General features: G+C 31.8%; 1 protein-coding gene across 1 annotated transcript in view; it reads left to right on the forward strand.

Moving 5' to 3' along the window:
- Positions 1-529: 529 nt before the first annotated feature.
- The window catches only part of LOC143062007 (vitellogenin receptor-like), a 34899-nt gene continuing 14575 nt past the window's right edge, over positions 530-20853 (forward strand). The window contains exons 1-20 of the mRNA XM_076233861.1: positions 530-661; positions 955-1074; positions 1530-1646; positions 4029-4127; positions 5909-6077; positions 6463-6664; positions 8782-8995; positions 9407-9520; positions 11272-11488; positions 12193-12283; positions 12583-12683; positions 13202-13414; positions 14743-14930; positions 15321-15437; positions 16980-17048; positions 17609-17752; positions 18121-18237; positions 19032-19145; positions 19707-19835; positions 20307-20467. Of these exons, the coding sequence (XP_076089976.1) occupies positions 4106-4127; positions 5909-6077; positions 6463-6664; positions 8782-8995; positions 9407-9520; positions 11272-11488; positions 12193-12283; positions 12583-12683; positions 13202-13414; positions 14743-14930; positions 15321-15437; positions 16980-17048; positions 17609-17752; positions 18121-18237; positions 19032-19145; positions 19707-19835; positions 20307-20467 (2382 nt within the window). The 5' untranslated portion in view covers positions 530-661; positions 955-1074; positions 1530-1646; positions 4029-4105. The remainder of the gene's footprint in view (positions 662-954; positions 1075-1529; positions 1647-4028; positions 4128-5908; positions 6078-6462; positions 6665-8781; positions 8996-9406; positions 9521-11271; positions 11489-12192; positions 12284-12582; positions 12684-13201; positions 13415-14742; positions 14931-15320; positions 15438-16979; positions 17049-17608; positions 17753-18120; positions 18238-19031; positions 19146-19706; positions 19836-20306; positions 20468-20853) is intronic.

Here is a 20853-nt window from a genome sequence, read left to right on the forward strand (position 1 = left end):
TTAAATTTTTAAATAAATTTCTGCTTAAATTACTCCATTTGATTAATTAGCCTTAAGAAAAACTAGACGAACGCCTATATATAGCTATATATAAAATGGTCATGTGATATATCTACAACTTTTCCAACTTCGGTTTCGTAAAGTTGATCATCTTTGAACTCTCTATCTGAATTAGAACTAATTATAGCTTTATAATCATGCAAGAGGTTACTTAAATTATTAAAGTGTAAGATTACTGTGGATTTATAATTTTTTTGTTAGTACCAATTTTCGTAAATATTTTATTTTTCATGTTTTTTTCCAAAGTTTGCATTCAAGCCCATAGGAAATTGGAACTTCATTGAATACTTAAATTTTTGGTTTGTCTAAATGCTCTAAAGAAATGAAAATTTGTACCCAATTCATAATAATGAATCCACAGTATCATACATTTAAGAAAAAGTTTGCATTGGTAAATGATTATGGTGTAGCTGTCTTTATAGCTGCTGCATTGTCAAAAAGGTTTTACTGATTCTTCCCATATATGCATGCATTATTTCAGAGGAGTCCAGGAAGAACTGTACATCTGAAGGTTATTGTGGACATACCTGTCTACCTACTCCAACAGGTTCAGTGTGTCAGTGTAAGGAAGGCTTCTTGTTACAGGGAAACTCATGTCAAGGTATTTGGTAGATATTAATAACGTTTCTTATGGATTATCCAAACAACAAAGAGAAATATATCTATGCACCTTCATAATTGTATATGTTTCTAAATATTTATATCAAAAGTAAAACATGTACCTTTAATAATGAAAATAATAATTATCTATTGTACACGACCTGAAATTTTCTTCTTCATCTGACCAGCTTAGTCATTTATTAAAAATCTTCTAGTGCAATGGAGAAAAGCAATAAAAGCACTGTTCCTTTGATATATTAGATAATTTCTTTATTTTTCTTGAATCTTTTTCAGATGTAAATGAATGTCAAGACAAAGTCTGTAGTCAGCATTGTGGAAACATACTAGGATCATATAATTGTTCTTGTGATGAAGGGTACAACTTGGAAAATAGCAGGCAGTGTATAGCTAATGGTTAGTATTGTGTAGAAGTATTACATATCTTATAGAATTCAGTCATACATTATATGTTATTCATGATGAAGGATTTTGTAAAATAATGATACAGCTTAATGGAATATACATAAAAAATTTTGAATAATTTTTAAACAAGGTTTGAAAAATAAACAACAATAATTTAAATTAAATGAATTTTCATGGAATTTGTACTTTTCATTAGCAGCAAGACATGTGGAGTAGGATCTGCATAACTCTTTAACTACAGAACACCTGTGATCACACCCAATTTTTTTATGGGGTCCATATTGTTCAGTCTTTAATTTGCTATGCAGGGTTTTGTTGACTGGTGTTTGTCTTTTGTTATTTTTTGGGGCAATTGTAATTTTTGTTTTTTCTTGTACTATTTCATTGTCCATTTGGGGCACTATTTTCTCTCTAACTGTGAGTAGTAGTTTATCTTTTAATTTCAGGTTCTGATCCAGTGTTATATATAGCAGCATACAACAGAATTGTATCGTACAACATCAGGTCTTCAAACAAAGAATTAGTGACTGTTGTAGATAACCTCAGTCATGTTCAGTATATAGGTAAAAATAAAATATTAAAAAAATAAGAGAACAAAAAGAACAAAAAAAAAAAGAATATAGATAAAAAATTATTTCACCATTATGATTCCTCAAAGTGTACTATATTTTTTTATTTTTTTTAATTAAAGCTGGTATGCATCTATTGTTCTTATATTAGTACTAGATGATATAAGAAATTCAGTTTTTGGAATAATTTAAGATTGCACTAAAGGCAATAAAACCATATTGTCACAGTGGTTTGACAGATGTATTTAGCTATCTTATAGGCCTCATCTCTACATTTACTTTGTGTGCAGTGATGTTAACATTCTTAAGGTCCTATTCATCACCATGTCAGTGTTCTAGGATTCCCATTACCCGTTACCCGGGGTAAGTGGATTAGGACAACGGGTAAGTCATTTTTTAGCCTTTGTCACCCGGTGGTAAGTCAATTTTCAAGTTTGGGGAAGCCGAAAAACTCTTGAAATTTCCCGGTCCTCTTCAATTTTCCCATATCTGCTTTTAATTTTTATTAAATCACGAGAAAAAACTTTGATAAAAGATCGAAGATTTTGTCGATGTCTATCGGCGCTTTTATTCAAGCACTCGTTTACTAGGTGTAATCAAGCGCAAAAGAGACCACATTCTTCTCCTATCATTCTAAAAGTCGGTCACGGTGTCAGTAAAATCGGAAAATCCGGATTGATAACTGGTGCTTAAATCGGGACATAAACGATTTTTTTTCTTGTCATCGGAGGAAAATAAACTTACAGTTGCATTTATTATAGCTCTTAATAAATGACATAGTAATAACTATAACATATTTGTCAAATTTAGTAAGAAATCGGTTTTTTTAAATTTTGTACAAAATTCAATCGTATCCGAATCCAGCTTTGTTCAGACAAACTTCACAACATTTAATTTAAAGCATGTCATAAAAGTTTTTAAATTTAAAATCTATGTGCAACAAATGACTTATCCTTAATCATTAATGTTCAGTGAATCAGCCTGAAAAATATTCAGTATTTTATAAAGAGCATGTCTGATTTTTAAAAAGAGTTGCATGTAAGTCCCTTATTTTTTTTTACAGTGGATTATTGGTATGAAAGTCAGTGAAGTACTGTTATAGTTCAATGTACTTTTCTGGTGGTATAGGTATATAGTTACAATTAAGCCATATATTTCAAATACTTTTCAATACACTTTAGTCATCATTGCTTCATACAAAACATCATTTGACATCACAAAAAAGGGTACTTTCTGAAGCATGAAAAAGGTGCCAGGAAATGGCTAGAATGCAGGATTTTGCATCATTCACCCCAGAGTTTCTGGGGGCCTTGAGCGGCCCCCAGACCCCCGGCCATAAGGGCGGCGAGCTAAAGCTCGCTGTCCGCATTGGTTGGCGGATTTAACTTTCAGATGTGGGTAAGTAATTTTTTTATTGATCTTACCCGTGGTAAGTCAAGGTGCCAAAAAAATCCTAGAACACTGCATGTCTAGCAGATTGTTAATGATATATTCTCATTAAGGGAGATAACTCTAGTTCAAAATGTTGCCAAAATTTGTTCCATAGCTTATTACTTTATTAAATAGCTCATACTGCAAAATGAAAGCCTTTTACACCATAGACTTTGACTTGAATCCTTTTATTAGCAATAGAAAGATGGGGTGATTTTTTAGGGATATTTTATGGGAACATGTTGCTGTCACTATGAATTAGTTAGACAATAAATGATAATATTTTTATTTAACCTTGATATTGGTCATAAATTACTTTTGAGTATCAAAATATACTTTAAACTAGAAATAATAAGAATGTTTCTGTGAGTGGGACAGTATCACAGGTTTCAGTAGTTATTTTTATGCACAACCTACGATAGTAGAGGGGCATTATGTTTTCTGGTCTGTGCGTCCGTTCGCTTCAGGTTAAAGTTTTTGGTCAAGGTAGTTTTTGATGAAGCTGAAGTCCAATCAACTTGAAACTTGATACACATGTTCCCCATGATATGATCATTCTAATTTTAATGCCAAATTATAGTTTTGACCCCAATTTCATGGTTCACTGAACATAGAAAATGATAGTGCAAAGTTCAGGTTATAGTTTTTAGTCAAGGTAGTTTTTGATGAAGTTAAAGTTACATCAACTTGAAACTTAGTACACATGTTCCCTATGATATGATCTTTCTAATTTTATTTCCAAATTAAAGTTTTGACCCCAATTTCATGGTCCACTGAACATAGAAAATGATAGTGCGAGTGGGGCATCCGTGTACTATGGACACATTCTTGTTCTGTATTAGACCTTTCCAATTGACTTTGAAATAGATTTCACATTCAACCAGAGGCGAAGGATTTCTATTAATATATGGACTGCCCTGTATCAATCTTTGTGTTTCTTTACAGCTGCAGATGGTACACATTTATATTGGACAGACCAGAAAGACCAGGCAGTATATAAATATGACATTGATGATGGTCACATGTGGAAAGTAGTTGATACAGGTATACCTATATGACAAGTCTTAAAATCAAAATAACATTAATTTCGTAATTATGAACATTGAAGTAAAAGCAAATTTTCAGATTTGATGAATGTGCCTATTATACAAATAGCATAAATGCAAAATTATATTTATGCCCCACCTACTGTTCTGTTCGTTCGTCCGTTCGTCCGTTCGTCCGTACGTCCGTTCGTCCAGCTGCAGGTTAAAGTTTTTGGTCAAGGTAGTTTTTGATGAAGTTGAAGTCCAATCAACTTGAAACTTAGTACACATGTTCCTTATAATATGATCTTCCTAATTTTAATGCCAAAATAAGAGTTTTGACCCCAATTTCACGGTCCATTGAACATAGAAAATGATAGTGCAAATGGGGCATCCGTGTACTGGGGACACATTCTTGTTTTGATCTGTTTTGAAAGAATTTTTAAATAGTTTAGTTAATAGATGGCTTTCAGACATGTGCACTTTCCTATGCACTTTCTCGTAAATTTCTTTTTGTCAATGCTTATGTCATTATTTCACATTAAGAATTGATAGTTTAGTGTAGTATTTTTTACATCAATTGACCCCTGGTCAACCTGTAAAGCTCATTCATAAAGAACAAACAGAGACTGGTGTATTGTGACATCTTACCTAGAATAAAAGAGTTTTATTTTACTTAATAATGGAGTAAAAGCAAGGCCACGGTTTTTTAATTTGATGGTTTACGGATTTACCCCATGAAAAAGTCGGGTCGGTCGGTCGGGAAAAAAAAAGAAAAAAAATCATCTTTGAAGACAGAAAAGTATGCAAAATCAATATATATTTCACCTTTCTAACAATATGTTTGTTGTGCTATTTTATCATCAATTCTTCAATTTTAGTTCGATGAAATAATATTGCTCAACTGTTATAAACATCGCATGACATTGTCTAATAATTTACAGTAAAAAAAGGGGGGTGCACGGAAAAAGATGAAATTAAATCGTCATTTCAGAAACAAGAAAAATAAATTCGTGTAGCTCTTTATCAATTCCAGAAAACTTGGTGAATAATGATCTTCAAGCACGAAAACTGATAAAGAAAAAAATGTAAAAACGTCGTACGAAAATAAGTTTCAACACACGTGTCAAAAACCTAATAGACTCGTCCACTGGAAAACGAGATTATCGGGTTAATCTGTTGTCTCGCATTCCCGTTTTTTATCCAAATGGACGATAATTTTTTTATTATCTATGAAACAAGAAAATTCCAAATGATTTGTTAATATTCAGTACTTCAACTTGATGCCTTTACCCTGTCCACATTTGGACAAGTCTATTTCTATGAGATGATGCATCTTACGGACTGATGACAAATAAGGGAAACGAACTTATTGTGTAATTGGTTTTAAACACAAGTTTCATTCCGCAATATTATTTGCGCAAACGACATTTCAAGGTCAGTTATAATTGATTTGTCTATTTTTAGAAACGTAAACTGGAAGTTTTATTTTTTCACAACAGAAAGTATTATCAATTTTGTTAGTGATTAATGCATTTCATTTCATAAAAAAAAAATATTTAATTATTTTTCAGGGATAATGCATTTGTTAGGGTCGGCGGGAATATAAAAGCATGAAAAGTCAATTTTATTTTTATTCTGGAAATCGGAAAAATCGGGTCGGCGGATCCGTAAACCAACAAATTAAAAAATCCTGGCCCAAGGTCTCAAAGCAATCTTTTTGAGCTGTATGTATCTTTATTGTTTTAGACTTTGTCTCATGTGAACACATTTGTATGTAATTGCTTTATAATATTTTAGGTATTGAATCTCCTCGAGGTATTACAGTAGATGCAGTGACAAATCACCTGTATATTGTGGACAGTTCTAAAAATAGAATAATTGTGTGTGATAGCTATGGTGCAGTATGCACAGTGATACATAAAGATTTGCAAACACCAGAGGACATAATCATTGTATATAAACACAGGTTAATACATTTTAAGCTATGATAGATATTGAAACTGCATTTAGTTGCCATCATGCGTAGAAACACTAAATACGTGGTTAAAAAAAAATTTAAAAAAATCAAATAATGTTTTTCATTGATTTTACTTGAATATAGGAATTAATATTTTTCCCTGATGATAAGTATTCAGTATTTATTTTCTATTAAAGTTTTACAGGTCATTAAGGACTCAAGAACCAATCAAATATTTATATAATTTATGTTTGCACTTGAAATTCAAAAGAAACTATCTTTTCAAAGTGTACATATAAACTTTATAAAATTATTCCATAATAGCTTCTTTTAATATTTCTTTAAATTCTTTCTGAGAATGGTGGTCTTATAGTTATCAATTTATTGATTTCAGAATTCTTATTTGGTCAGAGGTTGGTAAGAATCCTGCAATCCTGAAGTCCCAACTGGATGGCCAGGTGAAGGGCATACTAATAAACAATGATATTCAGCACCCAAGCAGTCTTGCAGTAGATGAACCTACAGATAGGTTGTATTGGTTAGACTCTGTATTAGATAGAATAGAAAGTATCCACCTGGATGGGTCAGACAGACAGGTACAGTGTCTTCCTATAATCTATTTTCAAATGCTAGATAATGTAATTTTGTTGTATAGTTCTGTTAAAGGTCAAATAAAAAAACATGTGCTCTTGAGACTATTGATAAACCTTAATTGTTACCCATAACATAAGTGTGTACATGTGATTTGATTAGTTTATACCATTGAAATCCTTAAAATTAGTACAATGTACCCTACAAATAATATTGGATCTAGAATACTGTAAATTCAGAAATTTTGTTATTACTCAGAGTTTGAAAAAAAAACACTTTAATTTAAGTTTGAAAGCTTTATTTGTATGCTGCAGTTCTTGTTATCCTGATAATTAAACTGAAATTTTTACCAATTATAAATTAATCACTAGAACACACCCACGAAATCGCGGGCATATACAGCTTGTGAACTGTTGTAGGAGGATTTTTTGTAAAAGATATTATGTATGGAGAATTTCATAAAAGGTATCAAAAGCCCTGTTTCTTTTTCCAAAGTCCAATATTTGTTTCCTTACTGTTAAATTCAATTATTTTCGTGTTTCTGGCCTCAGACCACAATTATTCTTCTCCTTTGCTACAATGCTTTTTTTTTGGGTAAAAGTCGAATCAAATTAAAAATTTGCACCGCTTCAAACATGAAATAAATGTAAGTGCTTATATATAGAGTCTATAAAATATGCTTCTAGGACAATCCATCAGTGCTTTTTCTTTTGAGAGCCTTATTAATATGCCAATGGTAGGATGTGAATCATGTATAAATGACTAAGACCGACTAAGGCTAATTTGAGGGGTGGTCGGAGGGGTCCTGATCCCGAAATCCCCGGCTTAAAACCATGAAATCCCGAGATGCAGAACGTAAAGAAATTCATATCCCGAAATCGAAAAATATATTCCTGGATCCCGTAAGGATCAATCCCCAAATCCCGAGCTTAAAAACACCCGATCCCGACGCCCAGAAAAAGGTCATGCCTTCCTCTAATCTCTACCATACTTTCATTTTTGCCAAATCACTATTTTCCCTTTCAACAATTAATTTGTATGCCCTATTTATGGGCATTATACTTTCTAGTCTGTGCATCCGTGCGTTCGTTCGGTCGTCCGTCTGTCCCGCTTCAGGTTAAAGTTTTTGGTCGAGGTAGTTTTAGATGAAGTTGAGCATGTTTTACTTATTTTAATATATATGCAAGTGGTATGACCCCTTAAATAGTAAACATTTAAAAGAAAACAGTAGACAGAATCAGGGACTTTCTATACTAACATAGAAAGTCCATGACAGAATACAGAGTCTCTATATATTAAAGCAGTACATTCGTAGTTTACATGTAGATAAAAGTGAAAAATAATTGTCCTCTCTATAAGGAGGTATAAGAGTTGTGGTTCTTGCGATCTATCACCATGATAGGAAATGCGAAAAATAATTGTCCTCTGTCTCTAAAGAGGTATAATAGTTGTGATTCTTGCGATCTAAACACCATGATATGGAGAACGCTCTGAATGGCTTATTTATTTTTCATATTTGTTATCTAACATACGATTGGTTGTACTTGTGTCACATGGTTTACTTATTTTAATATATATGCAACTGGTATGACCCCTTCAATAGTAAACATTTCAAAGAAAACAGTAGACAGAATACAGAGAGTCTCTGTATATTAAAGTAGTATAATTGTAGTTTACATGTAGATAAACGCGAAAAATAATTGTCCTCTATAAAGAGGTGTTATAGTTGTGGTTCTTTCGATCTAAACACCATGATATGGAGAATGCTCTGATTGGCTTATTTATTTTTTCATTTTTGTTATCTATCATACGATTGGTTGTATTTGTGCATGTTTCAAACCGGAAGTCTTATCTATGACTAAAAGTCAGTCTGATGACGGAATCATATCCGGGCTCCTTTTTTGTTGTTTTTCTCCCAAAATAACTCAATCTGAATAATCATAAGAATGGATGACAAATGCGACTATGCATGTTACCTATAGGACACAGAGGCATGATGATTGATTTATTGTGGAAGGAAGAGAAGCGACACCCAAAATGAGGTCTCGTTTAATAGTATAGATAATAACAGAAACGAATAATTTCTGAGATGACAGTACATATTTGAATGTTTTATTTGTAGATTGTACTCTCCAGAAAAGTTGTTAATCCTTTTGGACTGTTTGTATTTGAGGACACCATTTATTGGGCTGACCAAGATCATTCATCTGTGATGTCTGCTAATAAGTTCAGTGGCAGACAGTTGTTACCATTGGCAACAGGAATAAATCATGTGACTAGTCTTGTTATAGACCATCCTGTTTTGTATCCTTCAGGACATGGTTCATTTCACAAAGGCAAGTTCTTGTTTCTTTCTATGGAAACTGTATATTAAAAAGAATTTATATTCCAATTGATGAAAGAAAACCTATCCATTATGTCTTCTATATTCATTGATATTTTTCAAAAGTGCCAAACATTTGAAACCATAGTGCATTTATTTGTCCAATCAAATTAGAACATATGGAACAAACAATATTTGATTAGAAATCCTTACAAGGTTGAAAAGGTGATTATATAAGACGTTAAATGATGAAATGGTTCAGAAAACAACATTTTGGTAAGTCTTGATATTAGGATAAATTTATGAAGAAATTCTTGCATGTTTACCAACAAGAAGACAGCAAGCAGAAAACTCTAATTTGTGTACTACCTATTGTGTCATTTCAGACAATTTCTTATTTTACCATGATATTGTTTATTTTCAGACAATGCATGTTTGCTGTCTCCATGTTCAGATATTTGTCTCCCCTCTCAGACAGGGCATACATGTAGATGTCCAGTAAACAAGGTTTTAGATGTCAACAATAGAACATGTATTGGTAAGATTTATATTGTAGAGTTAAGTGGGAAATATGTCTTTAAAGGAAAAGGTGTTATTGATTTTTCCGTTAAACTAGCAGACATTTTATAAGGGGGTGAAAAGCGAAACATGTACTTTGCTGCATAAACAAAAAAGGTGAGTCATCTATAAGGTTATGTTACTTATTTCTGTTTTTTTTCAGATTATATAGTTGATTACCTTATATGATACGCTCAGATTTCTTAAACTATTTAAAAATTTGCATTTTATTTTTAAATTTTGATGAGTATGCATGTGGACAGATGAGGTCTTCTTGATCGTTTGAAAATAAAGTAATGTATTGTTTCTAGTGTTGTTCCGATGATCGGAATAAGTCGGAAATCAGTTGGTTGGGCCTGGCGATGTCGATAATCGATTGGGATTTTGTTCAATCGATTGTCGTTAAAGTTTCCGGACTTTTAGCTTGTCAACTTCCGGTCCGTTTACGGTTTGCATTTTACATGCGCAGTCAAACAAATAATAACAAAAATACCAGTCGATGACAATAACAATGTCAAACATCCTATAATTACCAATAACCAATTTCCTTCTCTATAAACGTGACAAAAGCATTGACTATACATATTTGCAGATTGAAGGAATGTTATTTAAGATTAATAACTTTGAATGAAATACTTTCTTTCAATACTGGTTCTTGTTACTTGAGAGCGTACAAATCATTCTGATTTTAGACAAAATAATTTCTTTGCTTCATTAAAACGTATTGCAAATTGCCTTTTATTAATGTTTTATCCATTTGTAGCATAAAAAACGTCATATTCCTTTCCAAATTGCTTGCCAAACATCGTTTATTTTTGTAAATTTTCCGAAATTTGTCCGCCATTAATAAATATAAGAATCACGAATCGGATACGGTTTAACTATGTTTTAATTCCGCATTCTTGCAATTGTAAGTTCAGACGCACAAATGACACAATTGACAGAAAATAATGATCACAAAAATGAAAAAAAAAGCATTCTACACGAATTAACAGACTTTGGCTTAATCCCTTTTGTTTACTGTAAATATTATAATGCAAATGCATTGTTTTATTTTTTTTCTGTTAATTTTAAATTTTTTAAAGTTAAAAACTTAATATATCTTTTCCTAATTAGAAGCATTCAAATGTTTATACAGCTATGTTATTGAAATTTTATTGACACCATTGAAATTTAGAAATGTTAGTGTCACTGTTGGTAATTAATGTTGTAATTATGAGATAAAATATCTTTAATATGAATCTTGATTCTTATTAATTCATTGTTTTAACTGCTAAATAAATAATTATCAAAGGTACCAGGATTATAATTTAGTACGCCAGAATATGAAAGGGAAATAAAAGATCATAAATATGAATATATAAACTCTGCAATGATATGGAATATACACATTAGACATGTACAATGAGACTAAATGCATGATTTCATTTAAAAAACAAAAGGGCAAGGTATTATGAAGCGATTATAACCGATAGTCGGTTGGTTGCTGTCATCCGATTGTAATAGATAATCGGTTGGTATTTTCAACCGATTATCCAACACTAATTGTTTCAATCCACTGACAAAATGGAGATCAAGTTTGATTTAACAATTTTCACCTAATATTCAGCAGTTATGGACCTTAATTGCTTTAACTTGACACTTATAAATATAAGAATAAACTTTCTGCTGTCCTATTTAACCACCTCTTTGTATAACTATAGACACATTTGTATCTTAATTTATTTTCAGATAATGTAGAATGTCCTAGGATACTGATAGGAGAAAACCGAGCTATATTGGTCTATCCACTGTGTGGGATAGGGAAAAAGGATCATCTTGTATCTCATATCATTACTGAAGAAATGCAAAAGGTTTCTGTCATAGCACAATCTGGATCAGAACTTCTGTATAGAGATGTTAGACGAGGGGTGGTTGTATACATCAACTTAAACGAGTCAAAGCCAAGGTAAGCATGGGTCATTTTATTTGTTCTGGTTCAGATATGTTTATTCCTTTGAAGATAAAATGACTATTATTTTTTGGTTATCTAGAGGAGAATTATGTTGGAGATCACATTTATTATGAATAAGCATAAAAAACAGAATTATTATGGTTAACAGAATAGTAGTTACTTTGAATACATTATGATCACGCTATATAATCATATTTTATCGATGTGCCCAAATAGATTTGACAACTAGTAACTGTCAAGATATAGCAACATCCACAATTAAGCATACATGTATGACTGTTAATGTAAAGAAATTAAGTTAATATAACTTTTCCTTGTGTACTAATTGTTGTGAATTTAGGAGGTATAGGAGGCATTCAACTTAGTACAAATTTTCCTGCGGTTTAAATAATAAAGGGCAGAATTAAATTTTTTTTTTTAAATCAAGACAACTTGACAATGATTTTTATTTCAATCTAAACAAAGTTGTACTGACAATAGAATAAAGGAATCCACAGTACAAAAGGGAGATCATTTCCTTCTTATAATTTAACTGGATTAATGTTACATAGATATTATACAAACACTATACTATTTTAGAGAAGGGATATATATTATCAGTCACTCAAAGTAAAATATGCACATCCGTTCATTGTTGATTGTTAGTTTGAGTTATATTTTGCATTGTACAATTTTTTCAAAGATAATTTCTTTTAAAGGGAGATAATCCTATTAAAGAATTTGCATACTGTGTCTGATGTATGTGTTGACTGGAACAGCCGTATCCTGTATTGGACAGATCCTGTTCAGGTTAGATATTATGATTATTCCAGGTACCGGAAAGGTTTGTACATGTGTATTGCCCAATTTTGAACAGTAAATACTCTCTATAAAACTTATGGAGGAGTACTGCATGTACGTTTTATATCTATCTAAATTGTTATACAGCAAATTGAGTTCTTTAGCATTTAACATTAGAAGAAAAATAATTGCATAATTCAAGATTTATATTATATAAGTGCAGGTAATAAATATATAGAGGATTGGAAATTTATTTAAAACTGTTGATATGTTATTCAGTATTGTATATTTCACATGTTTCTTTTCAGGGTGTGGTACAAGCTGGTAAATTCAATGAAGGATTAATCACTACTATTGTAAGAGCAGAGAAACAACATCCAAATTCTATTGCATTTGATCCTGTTGGAAGGTATGAATAAGTGGCAAATTTCATTTGTGTCAAATTTAATAGTTCGAGGATAGAACTTTTACTATGAATGGTCAGTTTCTTAAAATACCTCAGTTATCTCCTGTTATAAAGTTATGTTGATGAAACAATAAATCATCTAAAAAAATCCAAACGATACTTAGAAGACAAAAGAATGTCTTCAACAGGACTTCATATGTCTCCTGTTTTACTACAATCTACCTTGTATCTATAAAAACTGTGATTAAGTCTGCCACCGACATCAGTTAAATTTGGCAAGACAAAAACATTGAAATACCTTAAGACATCCACTAACATGGTTCCTAGGACAGGTACATTAGATGCTGTATCACTCTGTAAAAGGTATAATTTGAAGTGCTATGTGATGTCACAAACTAAAAATAATATACCATGACAAAAAGGATTTATTAATATCTTATAATTCCATAATTCTGGAGAATAATTTCTCCAGGATAAAAAACACTTGAGAAATTCAATTTATATATATTATTTTATTGCAGGAAGATATATTATTCTACATCTGGAAAACATCCACAAATTTTCTCCTGTTATTCAGATGGGGACAATTGTTCTGTAATCAGTGTCAAAGTATCTCTTGTCAGTGACATGGTAGTTGACCAAAACAGTAAACATTTGTTCTACACAGAGACGGGAGATCACAGTATACATGCTATAAGTTTGGAAGGTGATGTCCCTGCAGTAACAATTCACAGGTACACCATGGATGTTGGTCAGATTTAGAAAAAGAATTTATACTGAAAATTAAAAATACAGTAAAACCTGTATAAACCGGCCAGCTAAGGGACTATGAAAAAGGGCCGGTTTACACAGTGACCCGGTTTATTCTGGTTTCAATTTTGACCTGAAGTTAATAACTTGTGACGTCTGATATTTTGCATGTTAAAGTTCTCTCTGATTGTAAATTATATCTGATAAATTAAAATACATTTGTACTTTCACTTCGTTTTGCATTGTTTGCATTTGCATCATAAAGCTCGCGTTATTTGGAGTGTGAGACGAGAATTTCAATTTACCTTCATGATCATTAATTTAAAATGTTGAAATGGCCGATTTAAAAGCCAGAATATTATCAAACGTAATATCATCACTATCAAAACATTGTTGTACAGTGTACAATACCCATTGAATGTTGTCATCTGGGTGTTTTTCATTATCAAGGTCATTTGTTTAGGGGTTCACAACAGGGAACCCTGGATTTCACGATGTAAATTTCTTACTTAGCGATTTAAATTTGTTTGTCCAAGTTACAACGTAAGTTCAATCTGAGATATATTCAGTGTGTGTCTTTTCTTTTAATAAATTGACACATTTATAATGTTTAAATAAATTATACAGCTCACTACTGTACAATTGTCAGTTCCCAGTTTAACACCTGACTAATTGATTATCCTGAAAAGCCATATTGTATAAACAAATATGTTTTGATTGCATATTAATCATTGAAATTAATTAGACAAACCGGTTTTGACAAGTAATAATTAATGTAATTAAGAGTATTGGGACTTCATAATTAGACCGGAATTCGGAATACACAGGGGCGGGTTTACAAAGGGTATTTCAAAGGAAGGGAAAAAAACGGGACTTTCATTTTCGGCCAGAATGGACAGGAAACCGGTTTATTCAGGGTCCGGTTTATTCAGGTTTGACTGTAGTAATATTTTAGAACATTTTGAATTCTGACCATCAATACATTGTATAACATGAGGAGAACCATATATGCCCTCAGAGGAGATGGAGGGAAGGATAAGGCAGTGAAACAGCATTCTAAAAAAAAAACCATAAAACCAGAACACATCTTGTGGGTATACATGCAGTCTATGGTGCATACATCAACAATATTCCTGTAATTCTTTACACTCTATCAATCTAAGACAATACACTTTTAGTGTTACAACTTTGCTGATAAATCCCCTCTTTTTAATTAGTTCTCAGAAATATCCAGATAACAATAAATGAATAAGGGTACACATGGGAACATTGGGTACAACCAGTTGATAACATATAGCATTTCTTCTGACAGAGGAACACCAGGAGAGAACCCAAAGTTTTTAGCAGTTTATATGGATACTGTGTATTGGATAGACTCTGATAAAAAGGTTGTTATGTCTGTACAAACTGATGGTAGAAACAGATTAGAAACACAAGTTCTGTCAAGGCTAGCTGTACCAAATGAAATAATAGTGGTTCCTTCATCAAGCAGTTTGACAAGTAAGATATAAAGTAAAAAATGAAGTTGAAAATGAAAATGAGATTCTTTAAGGTAGCTCACTAAATGTTCAACGATAGACTTTTCTTTTAACGTTTGTGAATTACTTCTGATTCAGGGTACTTTCAAATTTCAATATAAATATTTTTTTTTTTCTAAGTACACTTTTAGTACAATGTTACTTGGTGAAATATTTTTAAAAAAAATGTATTGATGCAACATGCCCAGAAGAGATACTTGGAAATTAGTTAATGTACTAAATCTGTCATTCTTCAGTCAGATCTTTTTTTATCAAAAAAAATACTGAAAAAATGTTACCAAACTGTATGAAAAATAATTTTAAAGGTTTGCTAACATGTCAAAAAAACTAAATAACATATTTATTTTTTCAGATTTCTGCAGTAAGGGAAATGGTGAGTGTATGCACTTCTGTTTTGCAACTCCTAATGGAAGGTCCTGTAAATGTAAAGACGGCTGGACTCAAGACAGTGACCAGAAATCATGTAATGGTATGATTATTGTCAAAATTAGCTCACCTGGCACAATATTTCACTCTAGACAGTGACAATATATCATGTAATGGTATGTTTCTTATCAAAATTAGCTCACCTGGCATAACATTTCACTCTAGACAGTGACAATATATCATGTAATGGTATGTTTCTTATCAAAATTAGCCCACCTGGCACAATATTTCACTCTAGACAGTGACAATATATCATGCAATGGTATGTTTCTTATCAAAATTAGCTCACCTGGCACAACATTTCACTCTAGACCGTGACAATATATCATGTAATGGTATGTTTCTTATCAAAATTAGCTCACCTGGCACAACATTTCACTCTAGACAGTGACAATATATCATGTAATGGTATGTTTCTTATCAAAATTAGCTCACCTGGCACAACATTTCACTCTAGACAGTGACAATATATCATGCAATGGTATGTTTTTTATCAAAATTAGCTCACCTGGCACAAATTTTCACTCTAGACAGTGACAAGACATCATGTGATTGTATGTTTCTTATCAAAATAAGCTCACCTGGCACAAAGTTTCAAGTAAATGATCATCCCCCTGTTGTTCATTTTTTTACATTTTCAACATGACCTCTCAGTTTTATAGGCCAAATGTAAAGAATGTTGAGAGGCATTGTAAGTGGAATATCTTTTTTTGCCCCCATCCTAAAATTTGGAGCTATTTAAGGAATGACTGTAATATTTTTTCTGTCTATGAAGAAATAACATAAAAAATGTGGTGCACACTGAATAACGCGCGTAGCGGGTTATTTAACAGTGTGCACCACATTTTTTATGTTATTTCAAATAGACAGAAACAATATTACAGTCATTTCTTATAATTTAATTCTAAATTCCATTTTAAACCGTAGAAAACCATGAAAAAACGTTGATGACATCACGGTCACATGACTAAATTATGTCTATGGGCTCATAACAAAATAACGTCAGCCAATCAGAAGACGTGTTACATCCAAAATTAAATTATTTGTAAATACCGTGTTTGTCATTTCCTCAAAATTGTATTTTGTTATGCTTTTCCTGTATGTTAAACTACTAAACAGAATGACTACATATTTGGTCAGCAGTAATAACTACTAATAAGTTGTCAAGTGTTAGCATCTCAGATCTGTTGAATACATAATTCCTGCCTGCTGAAATTTGAATTTTTAATATGTTGAATGAACTTGGAATGTTTTCACACTGTTCTCAGAAACTACTCAAACATAATAGATTATATTTGGTCAGTTGCTCAACAGGATTTATTGTAATGTTTATTTGCAGGCGCCTCTGATATCTGTTGGATAGTTCTTCCTGAATTTAAAGCATGGGTATGATGATAAGCACAACAACTAGTGCTTTAAAAAAAAATAAAAAATCTAATCAAATAAATGAACTGTCAGATGCATTACCCACTTTTTATTTATCTATTTTATCTTATGTTTAGTTTCTTCAGATGCTAATGCTCATGAGCAACCAATGAAATTGTTTTCATACTGAATACTCTAATTGTGAAACATTATTTTGTAGAAATCAAATGTAACCAAGATACATGTGACAGGATTGTTACCATGACGACTGTGAAAGTGCCTACTGAAGGTTTGTATTGCAATATCAATTATAATCATTAATTTATTTGTTTTTCAAGTGCTTGTACATCTATATACAAACTTAAAAATGAATGTAGGCATGTCTCATGAAAAAGGACAACTTTCTCTTCACACTAACAATAACTTGCACTGAATCATTGAGGTATAATGCTTTACCAGTTTATCAGTGTGTAGATGAACTTCAAACTTAGCTATTGGATAATCTTTTTAATGCCCCACCTACGATAGTAGAGGGGCATTATGTTTTTTGGTCTGTGCGTCAGTTCGTTCGTCCGTCTGTTCATCCCGCTTCAGGTTAAAGTTTTTGGTCTAGGTAGTTTTTGATGAAGATGAAGTCCAATTAACTTGAAACTTAGTATACATTTTCCCTATGATATGATCTTTCTAATTTAAATGCCAAATTTGAGTTTTTATCCCAATTTCACGGTTCACTAAGCTTAGAAAATGATAGTGCGAGTGGGGCATCCATGTACTACGGACACATTCTTGTTTGAACTTGTGATTGTGAAAGTACAAAGCCTTTTGATTAAAATGTACTTATTTATTTAGCTGCCAAGATCTGTGGAGGTTTTGTTTGTAATGATGGAAATTGTATTGGGAAGGAGTTTGTGTGTGATGGTAATCCTGATTGTTATGACAAGTCCGATGAATTAGAATGTAACCATGAAAACATAGGTCAAGGGTCACCTGAAGGTCAGTATAATGTCACATATATATTTTTCAGTTGTCATAATCTGTGCTGTATGTGTATGTGCTTGTGTTTTATACATATTGTAATTCATTTCTTACCTTGCATTTAATATGAAAAAGAGTTATTCATGTATGGACAAAACATTAAACTTTTCAAATATTTGTATTTAAAATTAAGAATTGCACAGACCCTATCTTTTTTGTTTTTGTAATTTTTATGTATAACAGATTCTCTTTAAAAAAGAATTTAATGAAAATGGTAAATTACCACAGAAGCAAATGCAGGCCTTCCTACTTCACTGTAATTTTCATATTTATATGTCAAACTTGATTACCAACAACAATTTTCAATTGATAATTTGATTCTACAGAAAGTTGTGATGCAGATGGTCTCTACAGATGTAGTTCAGGAGAGTGTATACCATTACACAGTGTATGTGATGGGATATTGTTATGTACTGATGGGTCAGATGAAGGGAAGTTGTGTGGTAAGTATGTTTGGCCTCTGAATGAGTAGCTCTACCCAGGGGTGCAGAAATTGGGCAGTGCTCATTGTGATTCAGGGGTGTGTATACCAGTACATTATTGAAAAACATCTGCTTATTATTTGAAGAAGGAATATGAGGTAGTTGGTCAGACATCAAGGGAGAGGATAATGAAAATTGTAATGGTACATTATGATGGCCGACGGTCTGAATCTGATAGATTTTATAAATAGTATTGTACATTGAGTTAAGTTGATCAGCTACATATTGCAATGTAATTTATACATCTAACTGATAATTAATACAATATCCATGAGTCAATGATTGCTCAAGACCTTAACCCAAGGTCAAATTTGGTAGTTATGACCTTGGTGAAGCATATCTGGTTGGTCAAGGTTAAAAGCAATATTTTGCTGAAATAATTTTTGAGCCACAATAGATGTGATTGGTTTGGCTTATTTAATTGCTGAACTTTATGCATTATTTGTTAAATTGCTGCTTTGAAGATTGACACCGTATAATTGTTTTCTTAGTTTTATAGAAATGTTACACAATTGATTTGTGTCTGAAAATGTTCTCATTGTTAACTGTTTTTGCCTTTAAAGCATCTTACTAATATACAAGAGCTACCTTCATATTGCGTAGCAAGAGCTTTTTAAGGATAAAATCTTGTGTCCATACCTGTTGCTTCATTATGGTTTTGAATGATATTATGTGACTTAAATATGAAGAAATTTTTAAATATTTATATTAATTTTATCCAGTCTGTACAAGTAAATACAAATTTCCATTTTTAGCCAGTGCATGTAAAGATTCTGTCTGTAGGCAAGGTTGCTATGCTACCCCTACTGGTCCAGTTTGTTACTGTGATTCTGGGTACCAGTTGACAAACAACAATGTCACTTGCGTAGGTATGCATCATCAATCAATTATAGATATATTTAATAAAAGTTAGATTTAATCATACATGACTGTGTCTCTCTTCATTTCTTCAATAGTGCATGAATTATTTGTCTTTACATTCTATGTTAAATCTGTCTCTACTACACTGAGAGACAGGTATGTTAGTTTTAAAACAAATCATGTGAAAATATTTTATGTCAATAGAACCAAGCAACAAAATGGCACAAATAATGACAAATAATGAACACAGAAACATTAAAAAAATCCTTTTATATAGAACTTTGACAATAAAAGTGAGCACTTTTTACTTTATCTTGAGTTTATTTTATACATCTTTGTTTTCAGTTTAGAATCAAGAAGCTCAATAGATAGCACTTACTTAATAGCATGCTATGTTATTTGTTTTTTTTCTGTCACTTAAAACATAGGAAATTTGTTTTTAGTTTTGAAGGTTAAACACAACTAAATAGAAAAGTTATAATAGATAATCAGTATATGATGATAATGTTAATTTCCTATGGAATAGAAAGAAGTCGTCTAAGCTTTTTTTTTAAATATTACAAAAACAGATGTGAACGAGTGTGATGTACATAATGGAGGTTGTAGCCAGTTCTGCTTCAATAAAAATGGCAGCCATGTTTGTTCCTGTGTGAATGGTTACAGATCAAGTGACAATGGAAGACTCTGTACTGCAAATAGTATGTTCATTTATAATTGTTATGCCAAAAGTGATCTGTGGTAATTACAGTACTATTCTAACATACATTCAGCAAAAAAATACAGGTAACATTTTTCCAAACAAAAACAATTTTACCTCAACCTCTGCTCAGGTCTGAACAATGCTGTTTCCTGTTTTTTTCCCATTTTTTGTACTATAAATTTCACTTTATGAAGGAAAAAAAAGTATTTAATAAGTAACTAAAAAGTCATAGTACACCAATGGTACTGTTGATTATTATAATTGTAAATTTAAGTTGAAAATATCATCTTGTAGGGGTAAAATACTTTGTTGATCTGATGACCATGAAACATAAATACTTTATAATATTTAGTATCACATATTTACCGTGAAATCAGGTGTTATTAGAAGAGAAAATTTCCTTCATTCCATAAATCTTCTATATGCAAAATCATTCGACATTTAAGATCTATAAACTTACTACTTGTAGATTTACAGCCCAGTTTTATGATTGGGACATTAAGAGATGGATTAATTGTATTAGACGATCAGCAGCAGAAGATAGACACTGACCGTACTAAAAAATATGACAAGATTACTACATTGGATGTAAACATGCATACAGGAGATAGATATTTCTATTCCAGCAAGGTATATCACTAAGATAGTAGATAGATAGATTTTAGTTAAATTAGGATGTAACTTATAGAAGACAGGGTTTCCTATCGAAGGTCAGTGGTTTTCTCTGGTCTTCCTCCACCATTAAAAACTGGCCGCCACGAAACAGCCTAAATTTGGTGCTTAAAAGTGGCATAAAAACCCCAAAAATCAATCAATCATAGAAGACAGGGAATTTTGTTTGCTTCTAGCAAGATATGGTACATAGACTGTGCAATATATGTCAATGGAAACATTTTCCTTGTGGTGACTAATGTGATTAAGATTGGCTGTGACAATTTTTTCCTATTCCATTTAGGAGTAATAGCTCTTGGTTTGCCTTAACAATGACACTTAGAAAATAGAGTTTTCTTAATTAT

The sequence above is a fragment of the Mytilus galloprovincialis genome, chromosome 2, assembly GCF_965363235.1.
Source record: "Mytilus galloprovincialis chromosome 2, xbMytGall1.hap1.1, whole genome shotgun sequence".
Taxonomy (NCBI): Eukaryota; Metazoa; Mollusca; class Bivalvia; order Mytilida; family Mytilidae; genus Mytilus; species Mytilus galloprovincialis.